The sequence below is a fragment of the Melanostigma gelatinosum genome (genome assembly GCF_949748355.1).
Source record: "Melanostigma gelatinosum genome assembly, chromosome: 5".
NCBI lineage: Eukaryota > Metazoa > Chordata > Actinopteri > Perciformes > Zoarcidae > Melanostigma > Melanostigma gelatinosum.
In genome coordinates this window covers 9,653,799-9,673,683 of record NC_136638.1, presented here as the reverse complement: position 1 = coordinate 9,673,683, position 19,885 = coordinate 9,653,799, and the positions used below count along the sequence as shown (strand labels likewise).

Below are 19,885 nucleotides of genomic sequence, written 5' to 3'. Positions count from 1 at the left end.
AACATGGGACCCCTCCAAAGAATCCACTTCCTTCCAACTTTAATCCCCCGATGTTTCATTCCTGCGCTCCTAAGTGCTCCGTGACGATAGCCCTGTGAAATGCAACTATGCAGCGGAAATGTGTCATTTCTCACGTTGTCAGTGTTGATCAGAGAATCCGCAGATACACAGACAATCTGGCAGGGAGACGCTTGCCTTTATGCCTCTGCGAGGCTAAACTAAACACCAAAAAGAAAAAAACCCTCTCAGAGCCCGTCGCCTCATGCTTATAAAACAGCGTTTTCTCACGCCTGAAGCAGCTGATGTCATGACTGAGCCACAGCCAAGTTTAAAGTGAACTGTGCACTATAAATGGATGGAAGAGAAATGGCTTTCTCCGTCGGTTATTGCTTCTCGACTTGGAATCTTTAAACAGTGCAGGCCTGCGAGAGAGCCGGAGACATTTCTCTGCATGCTGTGGAACAAATTCCTGGTCTGAGGGTTGTGGCCTGTATATGCAGTGTGTTAAAGCTGATAAAGAATCCGCTTTCCCCCGACTGTGACGTCAAAGCAGGAGATATTCTGTGATACCAACGAGAACATTAACACTCCCGTTTTTTATATATTAAAAAAACTGCCCTAGTGAGCTCCCTTGTGCGGAGACATGCATGTGGAGGCAGCGCTCTTAAATTAGAACGTATTATTTGCTCTCGTTCTGAGGAGATGAGTTTGTTTTCCTCAACATCTGTTTAACTTCCCAGAGTATCGTGTTTCTCCTCCGCGCAACTAATCTCACAGGAGATGGTTGAGCTAGTGGCAAAATAGAGCAATTATGTGATTGGTCTTTGATTACAGAGGGTTTCCCACTCATTTGTCAGATGGCTTTGCTATTTGGAGGGTCAGACCTCCTGGGATTATTCTGACAGCCTCTTCTTGGCTACATGACACTCTTTGGAGAGATACATGCGGAACACCGCGCACATGAAAGACACCTTTGTTGAAGTTTTTTTCTTTTTTTACGAATCTCTTTCGGCGAAACACAATTATTTCATCTGACTGCTCTGTCATTTGAGGGAGAGCAAACATCTCCACGTTGCGTGCCAACGCTTTTATTTTCGCACCTCGTTCGCATGTTGTAGCGTTCTCTATCTCCCCGGCTGTCGCCTTCCTTTCCATCTCCCCAGCTGTGCTGAGCTGTGTGTGACAGACTCCAGCTCCGTCGCCCTTCCCACCTCCTGCCCTCGCCCTCTCCTAAACCCCTGGACACCCCCCTCCTCCCTCCTCCTCTCTCCGCCTAGCTTCCCAGTCTAATTGAAGCCAGAACCTGGGAAAATCCTGCAGGTACCGTAGGACAGGAATCCAGGGTGGAAAATAAACCAGATCCCGAGCGCCACAAATTCCATCACGCAGCCTCACTTCCTCCGAGCCACCGGAGCCTGGGCAGCGTGCGCTCGACACCTCGCGCTTCTGCAGAATGCGCTTCTTTAATATGTAACTCGCACACTTGAGCTGGGACAGCTTTTACTGGGCACGCACTGGCAGCAGTTCATCTTGCACACACGTAGTTAGGAATACGACTACAGCAGATACATTTCCAGTTCATGCGCAGCAGGTGACACACGAGCACACGAGCGGGCGTGAAATAAAGCGGCGCTTCAAACGGGCTTTGCAATGCGTGAATGAAGACAGTGCTGAGAGCATAATAATTACAGTCGAGACGGAATGGAAGCCGCCTCATGACGAGGCCAGCATGCGGTGGCCTTTTGTCCTACAGGCTGTGCTTACTATCAGACTAATAGACACCGTGGGTGTCAGACTGGGCCTGCTGTTCTGTAAACTTACACTTGCTAACCTGGCCATTATGCTCGCTCCAGTCAAAGAGTCCGACTTCTGTTTGATGTTATTTACTGAGGGGTTTTTTGAAGCGTTATTTAATACACCCCCCCCCCCCCCCCCCCTCAGGGCCCTCGTCCTCTCGCCTTCCTCGTTGTTGATGTGTGTGAAGTACGACTGGCCTGGAAGCGGAGGAGGAAGGAGAGCTGTATTTGTTTGCGGGGATAAGCCATGAGGGGTTCTTTTTAAATGAAGTGTGACACCTGCTGTAAACCTCTGAGGAGCTGCGGGGCGTTTGTCGGAAACCCTGTTAGAGCACCACGCACGCATGTTATCCTTTTGCTTTCCGGAGACTTCTAACTTCACGGTGTATTTAGGATTTGAGGAGTTATGAGGAGTTATGGTTCCTTGACTTTAAGAATCCAACGACCCCCCCCCCCCCTCTACCACCACACGCACACACTTGCACACCCCTTTCCCACCCTGGCTTTCTCCCCTGCTGGCTGGGAGGTCAGACGGAGCATGTGAGGGCTCTTTTCCTCCCAATTAGTCTGCCTGCTAATGAGGCCCGACCATGCCTTCTACCACTGCCACCCATTCCTCCTTACCTCCACCTCTCCCTCCCTTCGTCCCCGCCCTGAGGCCCGAGCCGGGGTCGCCTCTCTCTTCCCACCCCGCCCCTCTGCTCCCGCACCACTGCCCCCCCACTGGGTGTAATTATCACGCAGCCGGGCTTATAAAAACCCTGCTGCACAAGCCAGGCACCGGGCTCGCTAACCAGGCTTTCCGTTCTCTCGAGCCAATATCTCTCTGCTGATCCTCAGCTTTTTTTGTTGAATTGTCAGAACAGCTGAGTCTTCCTGCCGCCGGTCTCTGATCTGACCCACACATCCTGGCCTTGTTGTCACTGGGCACAGTCACGCGTTGAAATCCCCCCCCCCTCCTCCCAACCAGAAAGAGGTCAGGGGTCACACTTCCTGTTTCCTGTCTCTGCTAGGTCACCAGAGGGTCTCCCTGCGAGGGTCGGAGGCCTCCTCTGTTCCTCCTCTGCCTTTTGTTTGGGGCGGCGGTGCTCCGGGGGGAGCTGAGGCTCCTCTCTGGACCTGTCAAAGTGTTAGCACTCCCTGACTTCATCATCCCCTCACATGCTCCTCGCCTTTTCATCTCGCTAGAGAGCCATACCGTGTCAGTATGTGGTAGTTCCTCTGGCTGCCCTTTGCTATTTCCCAGCACTCTCACTCTCAAGCCATTATCTCTGGGTTTCTGTAAGCTACACGCTAAGCTAGCAGCACTGCTGCCTGCAGCCCCACAGCCCACTGTAGGCATTATACGCTTACTTAACCGAGCGTCCGCCGGCCGCCGCTAGGTGTGATCATGGGACGCGCAGTGACAGTCTGCTGATGTCGAAACGGAGGGTTTCTTAGCAACACATGACTCTGGGAACCACTGCGATAACGTGTAAGGCAGACGAGCAGCGGACAAAAAGAGATTGTCTGAGGGGCGTAATCTGCAACCAGCGGCCTGTGCAGGAATGGGACTTTTTTTTCTTCAACTATTAAACCCCATGCAGACAATCAAGCACATTCACAGACATAAGTCAAGATCTTCATTTGGTTAGCCTCAAAACAGATTGAACATTGTTGTCATACCAGATATATTTAACCCTGTGTGTTCATGCCCTGCCTTGATCTGAACACAGAACGTCTGAATAAACAGAGAAGACACAGTGGCTTGTTCGTGCAGAAGATGAATGATCTGCTATCTTAAATATATGTCGAGGGTTAAGAGTTGTATCTACCAGAGGAACAAAGTCCCTGGCAACGCAGTCGAAACATTCATTCAGGTTTCGGTCTGAACTGGATAAATCTGGAAATAGCCTTATGGGCTTAGTCAGAAAAGGTGGAGTGGACACACGCCCAGTTCAACACTCGACTGGAGAGCTCCTTTTTGTCCTCTGTGTGTTCTGTTCCAACTGGAATTAACCTCAGGAAATGAATCTTGTCTGCATTAACTGTCTGAGGCAGGGCTCCCGCTGCGTGACATACTCGACCGCGGACGGAAAGAGGAAGACGGGAAGGAAAGCAACAGAAGAAGAATGAGAGAGCATATATGTCCCCCTCCTCTTTTTTACGCTTTCAGATTGAATAAAAGTTGAGTAATGAGAGCGGGCGGCGACTGCGGGGCAGGCCGTGTCATCCCAAACGGCGAGCTGCCCGGCTGAGGAACTTTCCATGACTCACTCTGTGGAAAGGGCCTCCTCTCATTCCTGTGTCTGTCTGTCTTTCTCCCAAGGCGTCCCTTCATTCGTTCATTCTCCGTCCCTCCTGGCTCCTCTGCTCCAAACGGCACGTCCGCAGGCATCGTGTTCATGGAGGATTAGGTGTAAGGAAAGCTCATTTCCTTCATTTATTGTGAAAAATAGTCTGTTCTGAAAAAGTCATGTGTTTTATTTGTCCCCCGGGGCTTCGGCTCCTGCGCTGATTAAAAACGTATACAATCTGCTGTACAGTGTTTGTGGCTTTACAAGATCCCCGAGATGAATAGGACACAATTAAAGCCATAGTTTAATATTTCTTAACCAAAGCTCTGAACGCCTGATGTTCGCCAGTGACACCATAACAGAAAAAGACTGAAACTTTACAGTTTCTTTGGCACCTTAAAAATGAATTGATAACTTCAGTTTATAACAGTTCGTGTTTCATTATCTTAGTTTTGGCCACATTTTCTATCACAAGGGGACGATACGATTTGACTCACCTCGTAAATCACTGAGATTTGGGAACGGCAACACTGCTGAGAGGAAATGTAACAGGGCAGGAAACACAAGCCAAACCTATTTGGAAGAGAAACAAAAGTGAACAGTCAAAGTCATCACCCAGACTGTAAGTTGTAAACATTTACAGACAGTCCTCCTGGTGAACTTTGACCTGCTGTACGTTCTGTAGTTAGCTGGACTATAACTGATTGTCTCAACACTCATTCCTCGCCTCCTTTGTTGAAACAGTAGTTCCCTGTTTTCTAACTACTGAGCTGCTTCTGTCCTGTTGAACTCAGCCTGCGTCTACGTCTGGTGTCCATCAGCTCTTGAGGGAAATATCTGTCTCTTTAGCTGCTGAATCCTCCTTGTTCACGAGGGAGTTGCCAACTTTGTAACGTTTTGCTAAAAACAGCTGCGCGATTGAGGGCGATAAAACAAAAAAAATGAGCTGAAAGGCACTAAAAAAGCTCTGCAAGCTGAGGGGAACTGCAGACTTGTGATCATATTCTCTAAAATATTACCCATTTCACATTACACCCGGTCACCTGACAATTGTTAATGTCATTTGAAGCAGCTTTGAGCCACTATACTCAGATCAGGTCATCACTAAAAATGTTACTTTTGTGGTGAACGCACGGCGAGAATACTCCGTTCGGGGAGCCGAGCCTTAAGTTCTGTAGATTAGATTGTTAGACGAGATGTGCTGAGGCATTGATAGAAACGTTCAGAGCAGCAGATTCCGTCTGGGCCGAGTCATGAGCAGCTTGTCCAGACTTGTCCTGCGAGCGGAGAGGACACAACACGGGGCCTGATCCCAATCACACACACACACACACACACACACACACACACACACACACACACACACACACACACACACACACACACACACACACAGTGACAAGGAGAGCATTTCTTTCTGGAGGCTTTCTGTCTTCATTACTCATCCCCTCCCCGTTTCACTCCTAACATCACTCATTCACTTCAACAGTGATGAGGTTTATGCTAAGATATTTGTTTCCCTATCTTCAGCTCGGGTCCGTTCCGCTGTGATTCATGGTCAAATGTGGACCAGGATCTTACTGCCGGCTCACGTTTAAGAAACAAAACAAAGACCACAGCTGATGATCAGTGAGTGCAGGTTGATTTCTATCAGCGCAGGTCAACCAGTGGCTCGGACTCGTGGCTCGGTTGCAGCTGTCGTGTCGAACAGTGACCCTGTGTGGAGTTCGTGTCATGTGTGGGAGGCAGTGACAGACTTGCGGTTTCTGTGTCTCTGTCTGGGCTGGCCCGCATTGAGCAATCCGCCACATGTTTTGGCTTTGTTTCCTCGGTGTGACTTGGCGCTTTTGTGTTGAAGGGGAGGAGGACCCTGTGGCCCTGCGGGATGCCTACAGCCGTCCTGATTGCATGTTCTGCGCATCCAGCTGGCTGTCCGAGCCAGCTCCCGACTCTCTCGAAACACAAGGAGGAGAGAGTGAGAGAGAGAGAGAGAGAAGGGGGGGGGGGGGGTGAGAGTGCCAGATTTCCTCTCCTCCTAATGGGAAACATACTGGAGCATTTCTCCGAAAAAAATGTCTCTTTTATTTGTTTCCTCCCTGCTTCCTCTTGCTTGGGTTTTTTCTTTTCTTTTCTTTCTTTAATTGCAGAAGATTCCAGCCCACAGCGACTTGAGGTTTCTCCCTCTTGTGGTAAATGTGGAGGCTGTTGCCGGATCGCGCTGTGGCTCAGCCGTGCCAAAAGCGCAGCATCACTTTCGACACAAACATGCATCCCACCCCTCCTCGCTGCCGCAGCCGTGGTAGTGGCAGTCAGCCAGTGGGGCAGAAGCCCCCCCCCCCCATCCTCCCGTATTGTGGAGAAGGGCACGGCTCGCTGCTCTACCCCATTTAGGCCACGCCTAGGATTATGCAGCCAAATTCTTATTCTAATTCCCCGAAACTCATTTTTTTCCTTATTATTCTTCAATCTGCTGTTCATCTGCTCTCATTTATAGCTTGTATGCTGTTGATCCCCACTTTTCCTCACATGCATCTGTCTTAACTCGGTCAGTTGATCGGTCACCGCATTTGGCTTCATACTGAAATATCTCAACAGCCATCGCATGGATTTTCATGACATGTGGTACAAACATTCACATTTCTCTCAGAATACATTGTTATCAAAAAAATCTAGCTCCATCATCTGGTCAGCATATGAATTTGTCCAATACTTTGGATTGGGACCAAACATCTACCATCGGCCTCGGCTAATTTGCGAATATTAGCTAGCGTGTTAAACTGAGCTAAAATGAACGATGTCAACATTCCACAATCTCAACATCAGCATGTTCTCAGTTCACTTTAGCATGTTGTTTCTCCTAACATCCACACACAGTGCATCAGAGGACTGTGTGTGTGTGTGTGTGTGTGTGTGTGTGTGTGTGTGTGTGTGTGTGTGTGTGTGTGTGTGTGTGTGTGTGTGTGTGTGTGTGTGTGTGTGTGTGTGTGTGTGTGTGTGTGTGTGTGTGTGTGTGTCGAGGGGAGTCGGCGTGTTTGCTGGCAGGTGGTGAGCTACACATGGCAGCGTTCACACAGACTGAGCTCTAAACAGGGACGCGACAGTTGCTCCCAAATGTTTTTCCCCTCACTCCTCGCACCTTTTTTTCGGTTTTGTTCGAAAATACCCTGAACCACATCTTTCTTTCCCCGCTTTCCAAGTGTTTGTTTGCCTTTTAATTGGCCTGCGAGGCGCCCCTCCCCTCCCGAAGTCCAACCGAGTTGCCAGGATGCAGACCATGAGAAGGAATTTCAGCACCTCAGTAAATCTACGGAGGCCTCCAGGCAAACGCAGGCAAACACGGTGCCGTCTGCAACAAAGCGCTCCAGTACATTAAACCGCCGTACATCATGCTGGGAGTTTGTTTCAATGGGACACCCGAGGGCTGGTGCTCTGTCAACAGGTGGCGCCTTTTACCGGACGGCCTCAAACAGAAGTCAAAAGCTCCCCGAGGATCAACCGTCCTGTCTGTGACTTACTGTTCGTCCATCCCCTCGCCCGAAGTGACCAGGCTTTTACAAATGTTGCGGTCATCCAGTGTGTGTATGGCCTCAATGTTGAGAAATGAAAGGAGGCTTGTTGGGCGGCCATGCTGGGAACAAGGTGTTGTGTGTCCCCCCGCCCCCCCCCCCCCTCCAAACTTTAGAGTTTATGTCACTTGTAAAACCCAGATTGACTGGTTTGTATATGCGGGCGAAGGGAACAGGGTTGTTTATCTTCTCACTGATGTAATTCTGTGATTAGCTCTGTTTTTACACACACACACACACACACACACACAGAGTCAGATCTCAGGCAGACGTCACAGCTGACTTGAGACGAGGCCCATCTGAACTCAATTTGCTCCCATAGCCAGCCAAAACAACCCGAAACAACAACACAAAAATGCATGCTGACGTATGCAGATAGGAAGGACATCAATAAAACGCAAACAAGGAGGAAGGGGCGGTGAGATGAAAGGAGGCTCGGAGGGCAGGCGGCAGGAATTTAGCACATCTGTTACATTGGCAGGGCTCTCAATCATGTGCGATGTTGTGGAGGCTGAAGGATGGCCAGAGAGCGGCCATTTGTCTCCACCAAGGCTCACATGCTTTTCACCCGTGGACACAAGACAGGAAAAGCTTTTTTCTTTTTGTCTATTTGTGTGTTGTTCCAAAGCTGCACAACAAAAGTATGTGAAAGTTGTCCTCTTGAGTTGACACGTTTGCTCCGCTTTCCTAATTGAACGTGTGCATTGTGCTCTGTGCTCTCCTCTCACACTTGGTCAGGAGGAATTCATGAGATCTTTCTTTAAGTATTTGTGTCACATCTCTTGGACTTTTGTGTATTATTTATGAGTTGATTAGTTTACCGCAGTTCTCAATAAACACTTCTGGTATGTTTTGCACAAACACGTTATGAGCTTCTGGGAAAATATCCCCGTTGAACAACAACTTCTTTTACAGCCGAACTGGAATAAGATTCTGTGGCAAATTATATCCGATTCCTTTGTTTTAGAGCTTGTGTTATATGTGTTATAGCCGACTTCACATTATTATGTTTTTTGTTGTGTTTTTCAGCATTGTTTAATCTGTTGCTTGATTTCTTATCTTGTCTGCAACTTTGTCTGCTGCCATCTTGGCCAGCTGCCCCTTGAAGAAGAGGTTTCCAATCCAGTGAAATAAGTCTTACAAACATTGTTCTTCATCTTTCATCCTTCCCTCTCATTTTTAGATCTCGAGGTCTTGATGTCCACTTGGACAGAGCGTGTTATGCGGTGTTATTGTGTCCCTGTTGCCCTGAGACAACCACTCAAGACGAGGACGTTTGCCAGTAACAACACGGTCGCACCAGTCCGCTTGCCCCACTGTTTCTTTTTCTACCAGTAAATTACATGGAGACACAGCCACAGCCCCTTTGAATGAATCACGTTTGGACAGAAATAACAGAACTGGCACCGATAACAAAACTCCTTTCCTGCCTGGTGAATGTAATTATGGTTTGGTAAATACCAGCGCTTTTAGATCTCACAGAGTTCTTGTCAGGAATTCCCCCTCGAACTGTTCTAATCATACAGCACACGCTCCCATCAAGAGGCACCCCGTATTTATTTCAACAGCTTTGTTAAACCATTAATGCACAGGCACATTCCGGCCACAGAGTGATTCGTGAAAAGGGTGTGTTTTTTTTAACACAATTACCTTTAACCTCTTCCTGTTTGTCCCACAGTTGCTGCGACTGGTGACCGTGACTGAGAAACGCTGGAGAGCCCGGTCGCATCGAGGCGGAGGCGGAGCGGACACGTGGAACGACGGGGGGGAGGAGGGATTCGAGAGCGGTGACTGCGACGACGAAGATGAGTGCACCGGAGTGTCAGGGCTGGGCCCGCCGCCGAAGCACAAGCGGCTACGCATCTTTGCAGGTGAGACACAAACTGGATCTGAAAACGTACTCTCGCTACAAATGAGCTGCCGCATCCACATCGATCACTTCAAATGAAGGAATGTTGGGGACAAGCTTTCAAGTTATTCAGGCTGCTTAACCGGATGAGAGCTTTTTACTTCAAAACTGGTCCGTGCATGAATAGGTTTGGCTCGGTGCGCGTTGAGTCAGCGCGATCGCGGTCCCACACACGGGCAGAGAGGCGTTTACATGACTACTGTACATGTTGACACCACCGTGACACTATGCAGCGGGAGACGTGAGACTTCCTCAGGTAGCCGCCTCACCCCGACCTCTCGACCTCCCCCGCCGCCGATCCCTCGGACGCGTCAGACGTGCTCTCCTGAAAGCCAAACAAAGAACAAGTGGAGCTACAAACCGTCGGGAGAAAAGAAACCAAACAGAGAGCGAGGGAGAAAACAGCCAGGCAGCGGGAACAAGGGGGTTTCGATACGCCGACACAAAGCCGGCGCAGCTGAGCAAACACGGTGGAGGGAGTTGTCCATCTTGTCGGGGATGTTGTGGCAGAGATTTGGGTTCGCCGGGCAGGGAGCGAGAGCAGGACCCCGGGGTTAACGCAGGAATCCTGCAAGGGCCATCGCTTCCAGCAGGCCGGGCCGTGAGAGTCTGATGCCCTCTCTTCCACGCTCCTGTTAGCCTGACTATACAGTTCTGCTTCCATACACACAGTCATTAAACTGTCTCCTCTGGCAGCTGAAGGTTGACACAGTGGGAAATGAAAGCACCCTTTAGAGTCCGACCCCCATCTTTTAGTGTGCGTGAGTGAGTGAGTGAGTCTGCAGGCACATGCACGCCTGTTTGTACACGAGCCAGTAATGTTTGCAGACCTCGGAGCGTCTCCGCTCGCTGGCAGACACACAGATAGCCGCCGATAGCACCGCGAAGACCCGGGCAAAACGCTGACCTAGCTCGGCCGCTCCGCCCATTTTGGTCAAACAGGGGGCCGGGGGTGGGGTGGTGGTGGGGGGGGGGTTCAAAGGTCAACCTGCAGAGCATGAGGCCTAATGGGCCGCCTGTCTGTGCTCCGCCGCTCTGAGATGGACGAGGCAGATCTGGTTTCACAAAGCCGGGAGCGGAGCGACGGCATGGCGCGTACACACACACACACACAGACACACAAGACCCAGGGGGGGGGGACAGAAGTCACAACAACAAGGTGCGGACAGGACGGAGGCCGGGCCGAGAGCCCCACGCAGCGCGGCTGTCAACCTGCTGACCACACAGAGGATGTTTTCCCAACGCGCGTAGTGATTGATCTGTCCTCCCTCATTCTCCACACAGATTCCATAACCTTCTGATCACTAATGCTGCTCACCCACAACACACACACACTTCCCCTCCCGACCAATCAAACCACACGCCGCACATTCCCCAGAGCATTCCAGGCCAGGGCAGCTATTCCAGGACAGGGTGGCCCCCACATCACCCTCACCCCTCCAAAGCCAGTCTTACAGCCAGACCCTGGTATGGTTACAGCTCACACACCAGACAGACCACTCGCTGACCTCTCTGGTCTCAGCTGATTCAATTGATCAAGCAGTTCAATTATTCAAATGAATTAAATGTAACAAAAAGGGATATGAACAGCTTTAATTTCCAAATCATTTAAGGCTGAAACCTTTAATAAAGGTGGTGGGAGATGTGTAGTGTTCTGGAGTTACGTCTTACAGAACACCATCACACCAGCTATAATCAATTACAACTTCACACATATATATAATAACACATGGCAACACCATGTTCTATGGAAAAACGTGAAAGAAGGGAAGAGACATAACGTCAGCTATCTGACGAGTATTCATTATCGAGCTGAAGTTAGCTAACATTAGCCACCAAAAGCTACCAGCAAAACCTATCAGGGAATTGAATTGAACAAGGGTTTGTTTCAAGTTGAATTCTTTCTTTAACCGCATGCGGGTTTGTCTGTGTGTAGTTTTTTGTTTTTTAAATCCTGTAATCTGTGAAACCGTATGTCAGACGCTCATTATGAGGGCTCACCTGTGTCTGCTTTCATGCACACCTGCTCTCTGACTCTGTGGGGAAACAAAGAACCTCCATTAAATCCGCTCTGCGCCCCCTCACACTTCACTGCCCTCGTCACTTCAAATTTGTACTGCGACGTTTTCAGAATACCGAGTCATTTACTGTATGAAGTCTTATGTTTATTCACTCAAGTTAGTTCTTGGAACAACATGATTCTCATTGAGAAAACGTGGGAATAATCCACAGAAATGTTTGTTTTTTTTGACCACTCAATTCTAAACCACTTTTAAAGAGTCTAACGCTGACTGCTAGACTAAATAACTTGTTAAAATGGGGTTTTCATTCCGTTTGGAAACATTCAGGAGTCTGAAAGCCAACAGTCGGTGGGCTCTGCGTTGAATGGGCCTCTTGTTATGTCCCTGCTCTCAGACGTTCGGTCACTCGGAGTTAAGGCCCTACTTTTTTGGACGCTCTGCGGCGTTTTTTTGTCAGCGCCCGGGGTTAGCAACATACAATGTGGAAATATTCCTGTAATGTGAAACACGCGGCTGACGATGAGAAGCCGGGCTCACCTTTCAGGTCTAGCAACAAAGGAGCGAGTAAAAGAAAGAAGGAGGCGATGAAAGAATGCGAGGAAAGTAGAGGAAGAGACAAAAACACCTTTGATAACTCTTAACGGTTGATACACTGGGAAACCTAAACATTCACGACTCCGTATGTGGGTCCAATTGACGGCCGTACGTGCTGGCAATACCAGAACCCGGTATGTTAATTAACTGCAGCTGTGACCTCCGCACCCTCCGCACCTGATAGGTGAGTCACACGGCGCCGGTCCTCCGCACTAGTGTTTGCCACATGTCTTCATCAAAAAACAGACAAAAAACAGCCGTAATCTGAACACTGTTGACTTTAGCTCTGGATGCATCCGCCATGTAAACTGTCCCCTCCTCCTTTTAAGCTCCATATAGTTTCATACAGCTGATTAACTGAGCAACTGCTTCCAGTTACACAGCTGTCCACATGTGGTTGCCAGGTAAGAGGGCATGCGTGAGACAGAAGGAAACGGGCCCAGACGATGCAGATGTGCTCGGAGGAGTGCAGGTGTTCGGGCGGAGGAGGAATCTGGGCGCCCACATGGCCCCGAGTCCTCGATGGAAAAACATGCAGACTTCACAAAAAAAGTATCAGTTTGAGGCCCACCTCCATCAGGAGTGATTGATCTTCCAAAAGATATGGCATAAAAGGCTGTGGAGTCAGTTTTTTCATCTTAAATGGGGACATGTTTCTACACTGTGCCTCAGCACAGCCTCACAGAGTGTCCATTGACTCAGTTTTGTTATTTCATGCCAACTGAAATTATCAACCAGAAGCATAAATTACCAAACTCTTTTAAAGGCTTTGGTTGCGATAACATGCACTGATTTTACCAAATGTGTTTCTGCGACCAGTGAGCTCGAGCGTTTCTACGAAACGGCGTAATTATGATTTATTTTTCCCAGAGAAATGAAAGAGAAATAGATAAAAGAACAGATGTTGTTGCTCAGTTTGACGAGAGAGAAATTTTTGGGGGGAAAAATGCGGACTGCTCTCATCCTTGGCCGACAAAATAATCATTCTGCAGCCAACTAAAATCCGTTTATCTTTCAGAAGATTAACGGTGAACGGGAGGGCAGAGGAGGTGTTGAAAGGTTGACGGGTGGTGTTGGTGGAGAGCCCGATCATGTGCAACACACTGGACGTGTTCTAACCGAGCGTTCGCTACCTCCGTCCCTCCAAGAGCTTATAAACAACCTCTGTAAATTCAGCCAATCCTCCTCCTTCCCCACCTCCTCCACGCCCCTCACAAAAATAATGAAGCGTGCCGCCATCTGTGTCAACAGGCTTGGCCAATAAGAGCTGCAGTCTCTCGCCGGAGCCGGCCAAAAGGCCCTGTGTGTCCCCGGTTATTGGGGCTGAGTGGGGTGGCAGTGGAGAGCAAGATGGGAGAGGAGAGGAGACGGGGGGGGGGGGGGGGGGAACACGGGGATGAAGTTACCCTCTTATTGGGGCCTTGTTGGTCTTCCGCCACGGAGCTTTCTCAAATCAATCCGGGGATAAAACCCCTAAGATTAGCCAGCAGGCAGGAAGAAGAGCCCTGGTTTTAATTTCTGTGGATACAAGCGCACCGAGCCGACCGGGTTCTCATCGTCTGTACGAGTGATTCGTTTTGTAGGCCCGCGCATTTCCCCCCTTGTTTGTGTGTGCCTCTCGGAAAAGCGTTTGTTTGCTCAAGCGCTTTATTTACATTCACAGGCACTTTTTGGACACACTAAATTGATTCCAGGCCCCGGTCCTGGGTCGTGTCCATCAGCCCGGCCACAGTCCACAAACACTCTGCACACAGCGGGGCCATTCTCGAGGCCCGCGGGCCCCACCGCTCGTCCGCCGCACCGACACACAGCAGCCATTTTGTGGGAACGTCTTAAAAGCCTGGTTGAGGGTTTGGGTTGGTTTCGCATTTCTCGCGTTAACCCTCCGCTTACTCCTGCTTCTCTAAAGGTCTTCCTCTAAAGCGTCTTTCCATTCTCCCGCTCTCACTCTGTTTTTCCAGCCCATTCTTGACAGTAACTCAACAATGCAGTGAACATCGCAGGAGTCCCGCTGTGAGCTGCTGGGGGAAACCGCAGGCTGACCACTAAACGGGACTCGTCGACAGTGAAACTGCTCCACGGGCGCTCGCTGAGTGTACAGCCGGGGCCGGCCAAATTGTCACTCTGGGCTGTGTTTCTGGTCTGCCGCTCCGCGACAGGAATGCGGGGAGACTTCTGCCTGTTTGTTGGCGGGGACATTTGCACAACAAACCACGCGTCTCAAATCTGCCAGCCACATTTCCGTCACCGGACCGACTGCTGGAACCACGGTTGAGACTGTAAACGCATCTTGTGTGGGATGTCAGCTTCCCTCATTTTTACAAGATAAAGTCAGTATCCGAAGAATGCGTCCGTCAGAGGCTCCCTGACCGGGATGTCCCCCCGGGGCCAAACTCCAACGCTGACCTCTCTCTCTTGTCTATCTCTCTGATAAGAACCACCATTGTTCCGTCTCTCCAGAAACACCCGTAAGCGGCGCTCCCTGACAACCTCTGACCCTCCGTCAGCACCGACCCCATGAGCTGCCGGAGGTTACAGGCCTTCCCACCCTGAGCGAGCCCCCTTTACCCTCGGCACAGAATCAACTCTTTGTATGTTTGATTTGTTACGTTGGTTTTTTTTCTACCGCATCTCACTCGCTCGCACACTTTTCCACCCGTCACAGAGCCCGCCGCTGCGAAGGAGCCCTCGCTCAGAATTTATGTCTCTTATGTTTCAAGCTTTTATTTCTCCTCGCGCGCCTTCCCTTTCTCCTCTCAACGATCATATTAGCCGTTACTGCAAGTCAGGACGCAGCTTTGAGTTTCTTCGCTTTGGACTCACCGCGTCATTTCAATGTCCTCGTTCTGTTTCCTGTTTTGCTAAACTTCCTCTAGTCTCCGAACCCCATTTAATCACTTCTGATCTCACCTTTTTTGAAAAACGTTTTAGAACTCCATTGTGTTCGTTTGTGTCCTCAGTCCTCCTTGGCATCAAGTCTCCCCGTCTTACTCTCTTGCCCTCTGTGTGGGAGGGTTCCTCGGCCTAGAATAACAGTGAGTGTTGTGGAGGTTGGGAGGCCAGAGCAGCTCAGAGAGCCGCTGCACAGGCCCGGGGCAGGGCCTCCTCTGGGCCTCCCCGTTTGTCTTGGCCCGGCATTCCCAGCCTCTCCGAGCGCCCCTGTGGTCGACCTGTGGGTGTGGAGGCAGACGCTCACATTCCCGCCAGCCCAAGGACAGAAGCATCCTGCGCCGCTCCCTCTCTTCCCTTCTCCGGCTCTCAATCGGCAAGATGTCCTCGCACAAACGCTCACGGAGGTTACAGAATCACAAGCCAATAATCACATGTCAGCTCATTATCTGTCACCCTCTACAAGACCCAATCAATCAGTCCTGCTGCCCCTATCATGTTTTCACAGGACCATTATCTTCTTTGCAGAGGCGGCTCCTGATAAAAGATTACACACACACACACACACGCATGCCAGCCCCTCCTCCGCTAAATTAGCTGAGTGTAATATTTAAGGGAATAGTTTGCTCTGCAGAGATGAGGCGAGTGATGAAATATTTGCTTTACCTCGGAAACCATAATATCTTTTAAGCTGTCGAATCTCTAAAACCGAGATCAAATTTGACCAGCTTTAGGTGTGTTATGTGCACACATCGTCTGCCAATGTAGCGGCAATCAAAACCATCTCTCCCGTTTCATAAGAAGCACCTGTGTTTGGAGACTTAACATTCCACATACTTATCTGACCAAAAAAAAGGCCTTTGTGCAAAGCACACATGTACTGAATAAACTGTACTGGACCATGAAGGAGCACACTCACTAGAGGGGTGATAATAATGTGTCAACTGGCCACTTTTAAAGCAATTAAGCTGCACTTAAGAAACGTGTACTGAGAATGCGAGACAGTGCAAATTAAGCGTTTCCTGTGCTTTTCTTTTATCGTGTAATCATCACCTGTAGTTGCGGCGTGTCTTTCCACTCGCTGTTGCAATTTTTCGACATAGCTTGCTTGTTGTGACAACTGCAAACTAAACGACGAGCCTCGGGCACCGAGCGCTGTTGAAAACAAAACTCCAGACTCTCTCAACCCCCCTCCCTCTTTCCCCTGTTCTCCTCTGCACAAAGCCACACACACACACACATTGATACATACACAAGAATGCACACACACTCCAGCCACTGGTTGACCTGTTAGAGGGATCCAAGCAAACATCCACTCCCACTCAAAACCGCAGTCTGGATTTATTTGTCTGTTCTCCTGTTGTCTGTTGTGACGGGCCCTAGTGCACGCTGTTATCACAGTCGGCATATATAATGAGTAACTTCGGTTATTTTATTTGGAAAGTAGAGCAGTCAAAGACAAAGCTATGTGGACTAGCTGTCATATATCGTCTCGTCACATGATTAAATAGAGACTTGCAGATATTTAATCATCATTGCATATCTGTATATGACAAAAAAAACACACAAGACTAAGAAATGATTCATTTAATTTAATTGTTAGCGTTTATTTTTTATACATAGTTTATGTAGAATAAGCATATCGTTTAGTTATAGATTTCTGCTGACTTTACCAAAAACAGTATTTAGCAAATGGCACCACTTAAATGTAACGTGAATTCTTTCTGGAACACTGACATGCTCCCGAGGTGCCAGTGACTATCACTCGCACTCGCCTTCACTGCCAATTCATTACTGTAGGGCCCGCTCCCTCTGTGCCTGCCCCCCCACCCCACCCCACGGGCCCCAGTGCAACCGTACTGCCTGCACCGTCTATATTTACACCGCTGGTGACTGACCTACCTGCTCATTCTTAGACCGGAGCCTTAGTGCAGCCGATCAATGGGTGGACTGTTGACCTCTCCCCTGGGTCGTAACTCGAGCTCATGAGGGCCACAATAAAGCCAGCAGGGGGAACGCGAGCAAGGTGGCTTCCTTTGAGGAGCGACAGTCTCAAAATGGGCGAGCAGGAGGACGGCCGGGCTCCGCTGAAAGCCACAAGGGCCCCGCGTTGGTCCCATTAATCACAGTCGGGATTGTGGCTCTATTTTTAGCCGGGAGTTATCCATCTGTGCGCCTAATCGTCCCCCGCCTGTCCACTGTCCCGGGCTCCTCCTTAAAAGGCCCCGAAAAGGGAAAGAGAAAAAGAAGCTACTTCTGTCTGCCTGTTTGACTGTCTTTCGCTCTCACTGTCTGTCCTCTGCTACACAGGCACAGGTGTTGGTCACTAATGACAGCAGGGTATTGTTAGGCCCAGGCCTGTGCAGGAGTGTAGGGGATCTAAGTTTGCATAGTGTTCAGTCCCTGTTGGGTTGTTTTTAAAGCCTGCAGAACAAGGCCCCTCTGTGGTGCTGCTCATGTCGAAGTGTTTAAACAAGCAAGACAGACCCCCCCCCCTACCGGTTTGAGGGATTTTTTTTCACCGCCTGAGACTTCTTTTTTTTTTTCACTCACATTATTGCCGCTGTAAAGCACACCAACACAATGCTCTTCCACTTTTTCACAAACACACACAGAGAGACGGGCGCGCACACCCCACTCAATCACCCAAACACACAAATGCAGACGTCCATGCAACCCCCCCCCCCCCCCCCCCCCCCTCTGCCCTCCATCTTATCCGCAGTGTATATAAAAGCTGTATCGAATTGCACATTGAGCTTAATTGGCTCGGCAGTACAGTGCGCCGCTGTCGACAGTGACAAATCGTTCTTTCAGAGCCCCGAAGAATGTCTGCCGACTGTCATGTCAGAGGACACAGGACGAGGAAAAAAGGAAAGTTAATTGTCCCCTGGCCGCTGTTCAAATGATGTCGTAGCCGCGAAGAAATTCATAGGGGGTGCCGTTTGGAGCTTTGTTTATTTGCCTCCTTCCTCTGTTTTAAGATGGCTCCCTGGCAGCTTAGGGGCCCGTGGGCACCGGGGGACTCGGGAGGAAGGGCCCCGTTCTCTGTGTTTCTACTCAAGGAGAGAGCAGGCCTGAAATCTTCAGTCAGAATCCTGGCCGCTCCCTCTGATCACGCAGTGCTTCGGATCGGCCACTTCCTCCCACCGGATCGCTCCCACTCGGGAGCACACAGATCAGACGGCTAATTCAATTTGGAGCTATCCGTTATTTCAGGAGCTTGTGTGTGTGTGTGTGTGTGTGTGCGTGTGAGAGAGAGAGAGAAAGTGGGCAAATGTGCCGCCCAGCCACCAAGACGTGTGTGCGAGGGAGAGGTATGTCAGAAATGCACCAACGTGTGTGTGTGTGTGTGTGTGCTCAGCGTCTGGCTTGACAGGAGCTCATAGCTGGCGTTCCTACCCATAGAGCTGCTTTATTACTGATGTCCTCCTGCCCTCCCTCATATAGCTCTGCCTTCTTATTTCAGTCTCCCTCACAACTTTCTGCCAGGCGAAGCAGCACAGAATATGTCACACACGCACGCACGCACGCACACACACACACACACACACACACACACACACAGAGGGAGGAAGAGCTCTGCTCAGCGTCGGTAGGAGAAACAGCTGTGGATGCAGAGCAGCGAGACATCAGCAAGTGGGAGCGGAGCAGCAGGTGACCGCAAAGTCACTGCAGTGTGCAGAACAGATGGAGAAGAAGGGAGGGAAAACAGTGAAGTACGGGAGTGACTGAGGAGTAATTCACTTTTTTCAGACTTTCATTTCTCCAACCAAGGATCTCTGTGGCGCTCTGCCTCACATCCACACAGTGAAAGACATCTGGGCGTCTCCCAGTCTACCGCCAACTGAAAGGCGTCATTGCGGCAAAATGAGTTAAGTGCCTTGCTTGAGGGCGCCTCTACAGTCGTCGTGGAGGGCGATGGGCTGGTTACAGCGGATGACATCACCTGTGTATGATCAACAACGCGGTGGAAGCAAAAGCTATTCCTTTAAAATGCAGAACAGCGTTGACCCTCGCAGGGCAAAAAGACATAACCGAGCTGGTCACATTTGCAAATCACAGTGCCTGTGGCTGATGTTGTCGGTCACGTGACCCTGGTTTGTCTCTGGAGTCACGAATATAACTCCCTCCCTGCTGCCTACAACACACCGTCACCAGTAAAAGTGAGGCCCACTTTCAAATTCGAAATGCAACAACAAAATATTGTAGGTTGAAGTTGTATCAAAGACGAGACACGGCAGTCGAAATGATTGCGTGTTTCAGATTCTGAGACACGACCTCATTCAGCCGCTGTGGTTTTTAATTTTCATTTCTTGTTTTCAGCATCTCACCACTTAAATCCACATTTCACCACTCACTCTGGGTGAAATATGCGTCTGTGTGATTCTGCATGTGTCGGCAACAATAACATGCGACATCTGGTTCTATGCGGCGCTCTGAGTTTTCTCGTTCTCCGAGTGTAACATTGTTTTTACAGCTGTGTGAGACATCATGCGAAAGGCGGACAGGCGCACCGCACATGTTTTTCAGCTTCTGTGACGTGTTTGTTCTAATTGTCTCCGCGCCAGTTTTTTTTTTTTCCCTGCCTCGCTCATGTCTTTCATTCTTTGTCTCCTCTCCGCTGTCTCCCGTCCGTCTCCCGTCGGCCTCCCTCTCAGACCTGGCCGATAACCTGGCGATGGACGACTTCATCTTCCAGGAGCAGCTGCTGACCCCTCGCCTGGCCACGGCCGGGGCCGGCGGCACCTCCTCACCCGCTGCTCCGCTGTGGAGGAGCCGCCTGGTCCCGACGCTCCCCGTGGCGCTCGCTCTGCTCCTGCTTCGTCCCCACTGA

The 19,885-nt window shown here is 50.0% G+C and overlaps 1 protein-coding gene across 1 annotated transcript in view; it reads left to right on the top strand.

Annotated features, from left to right (window-relative positions):
* The window catches only part of gpc3 (glypican 3), a gene marked incomplete at both ends in the record, with an annotated part of 100,552 nt that extends 80,667 nt beyond the window's left edge, over positions 1-19,885 (top strand). Inside the window, 2 exons of the mRNA XM_079268453.1 lie at positions 9,317-9,509; positions 19,710-19,885. Of these exons, the coding sequence (XP_079124579.1) occupies positions 9,317-9,509; positions 19,710-19,885 (369 nt within the window). The remainder of the gene's footprint in view (positions 1-9,316; positions 9,510-19,709) is intronic.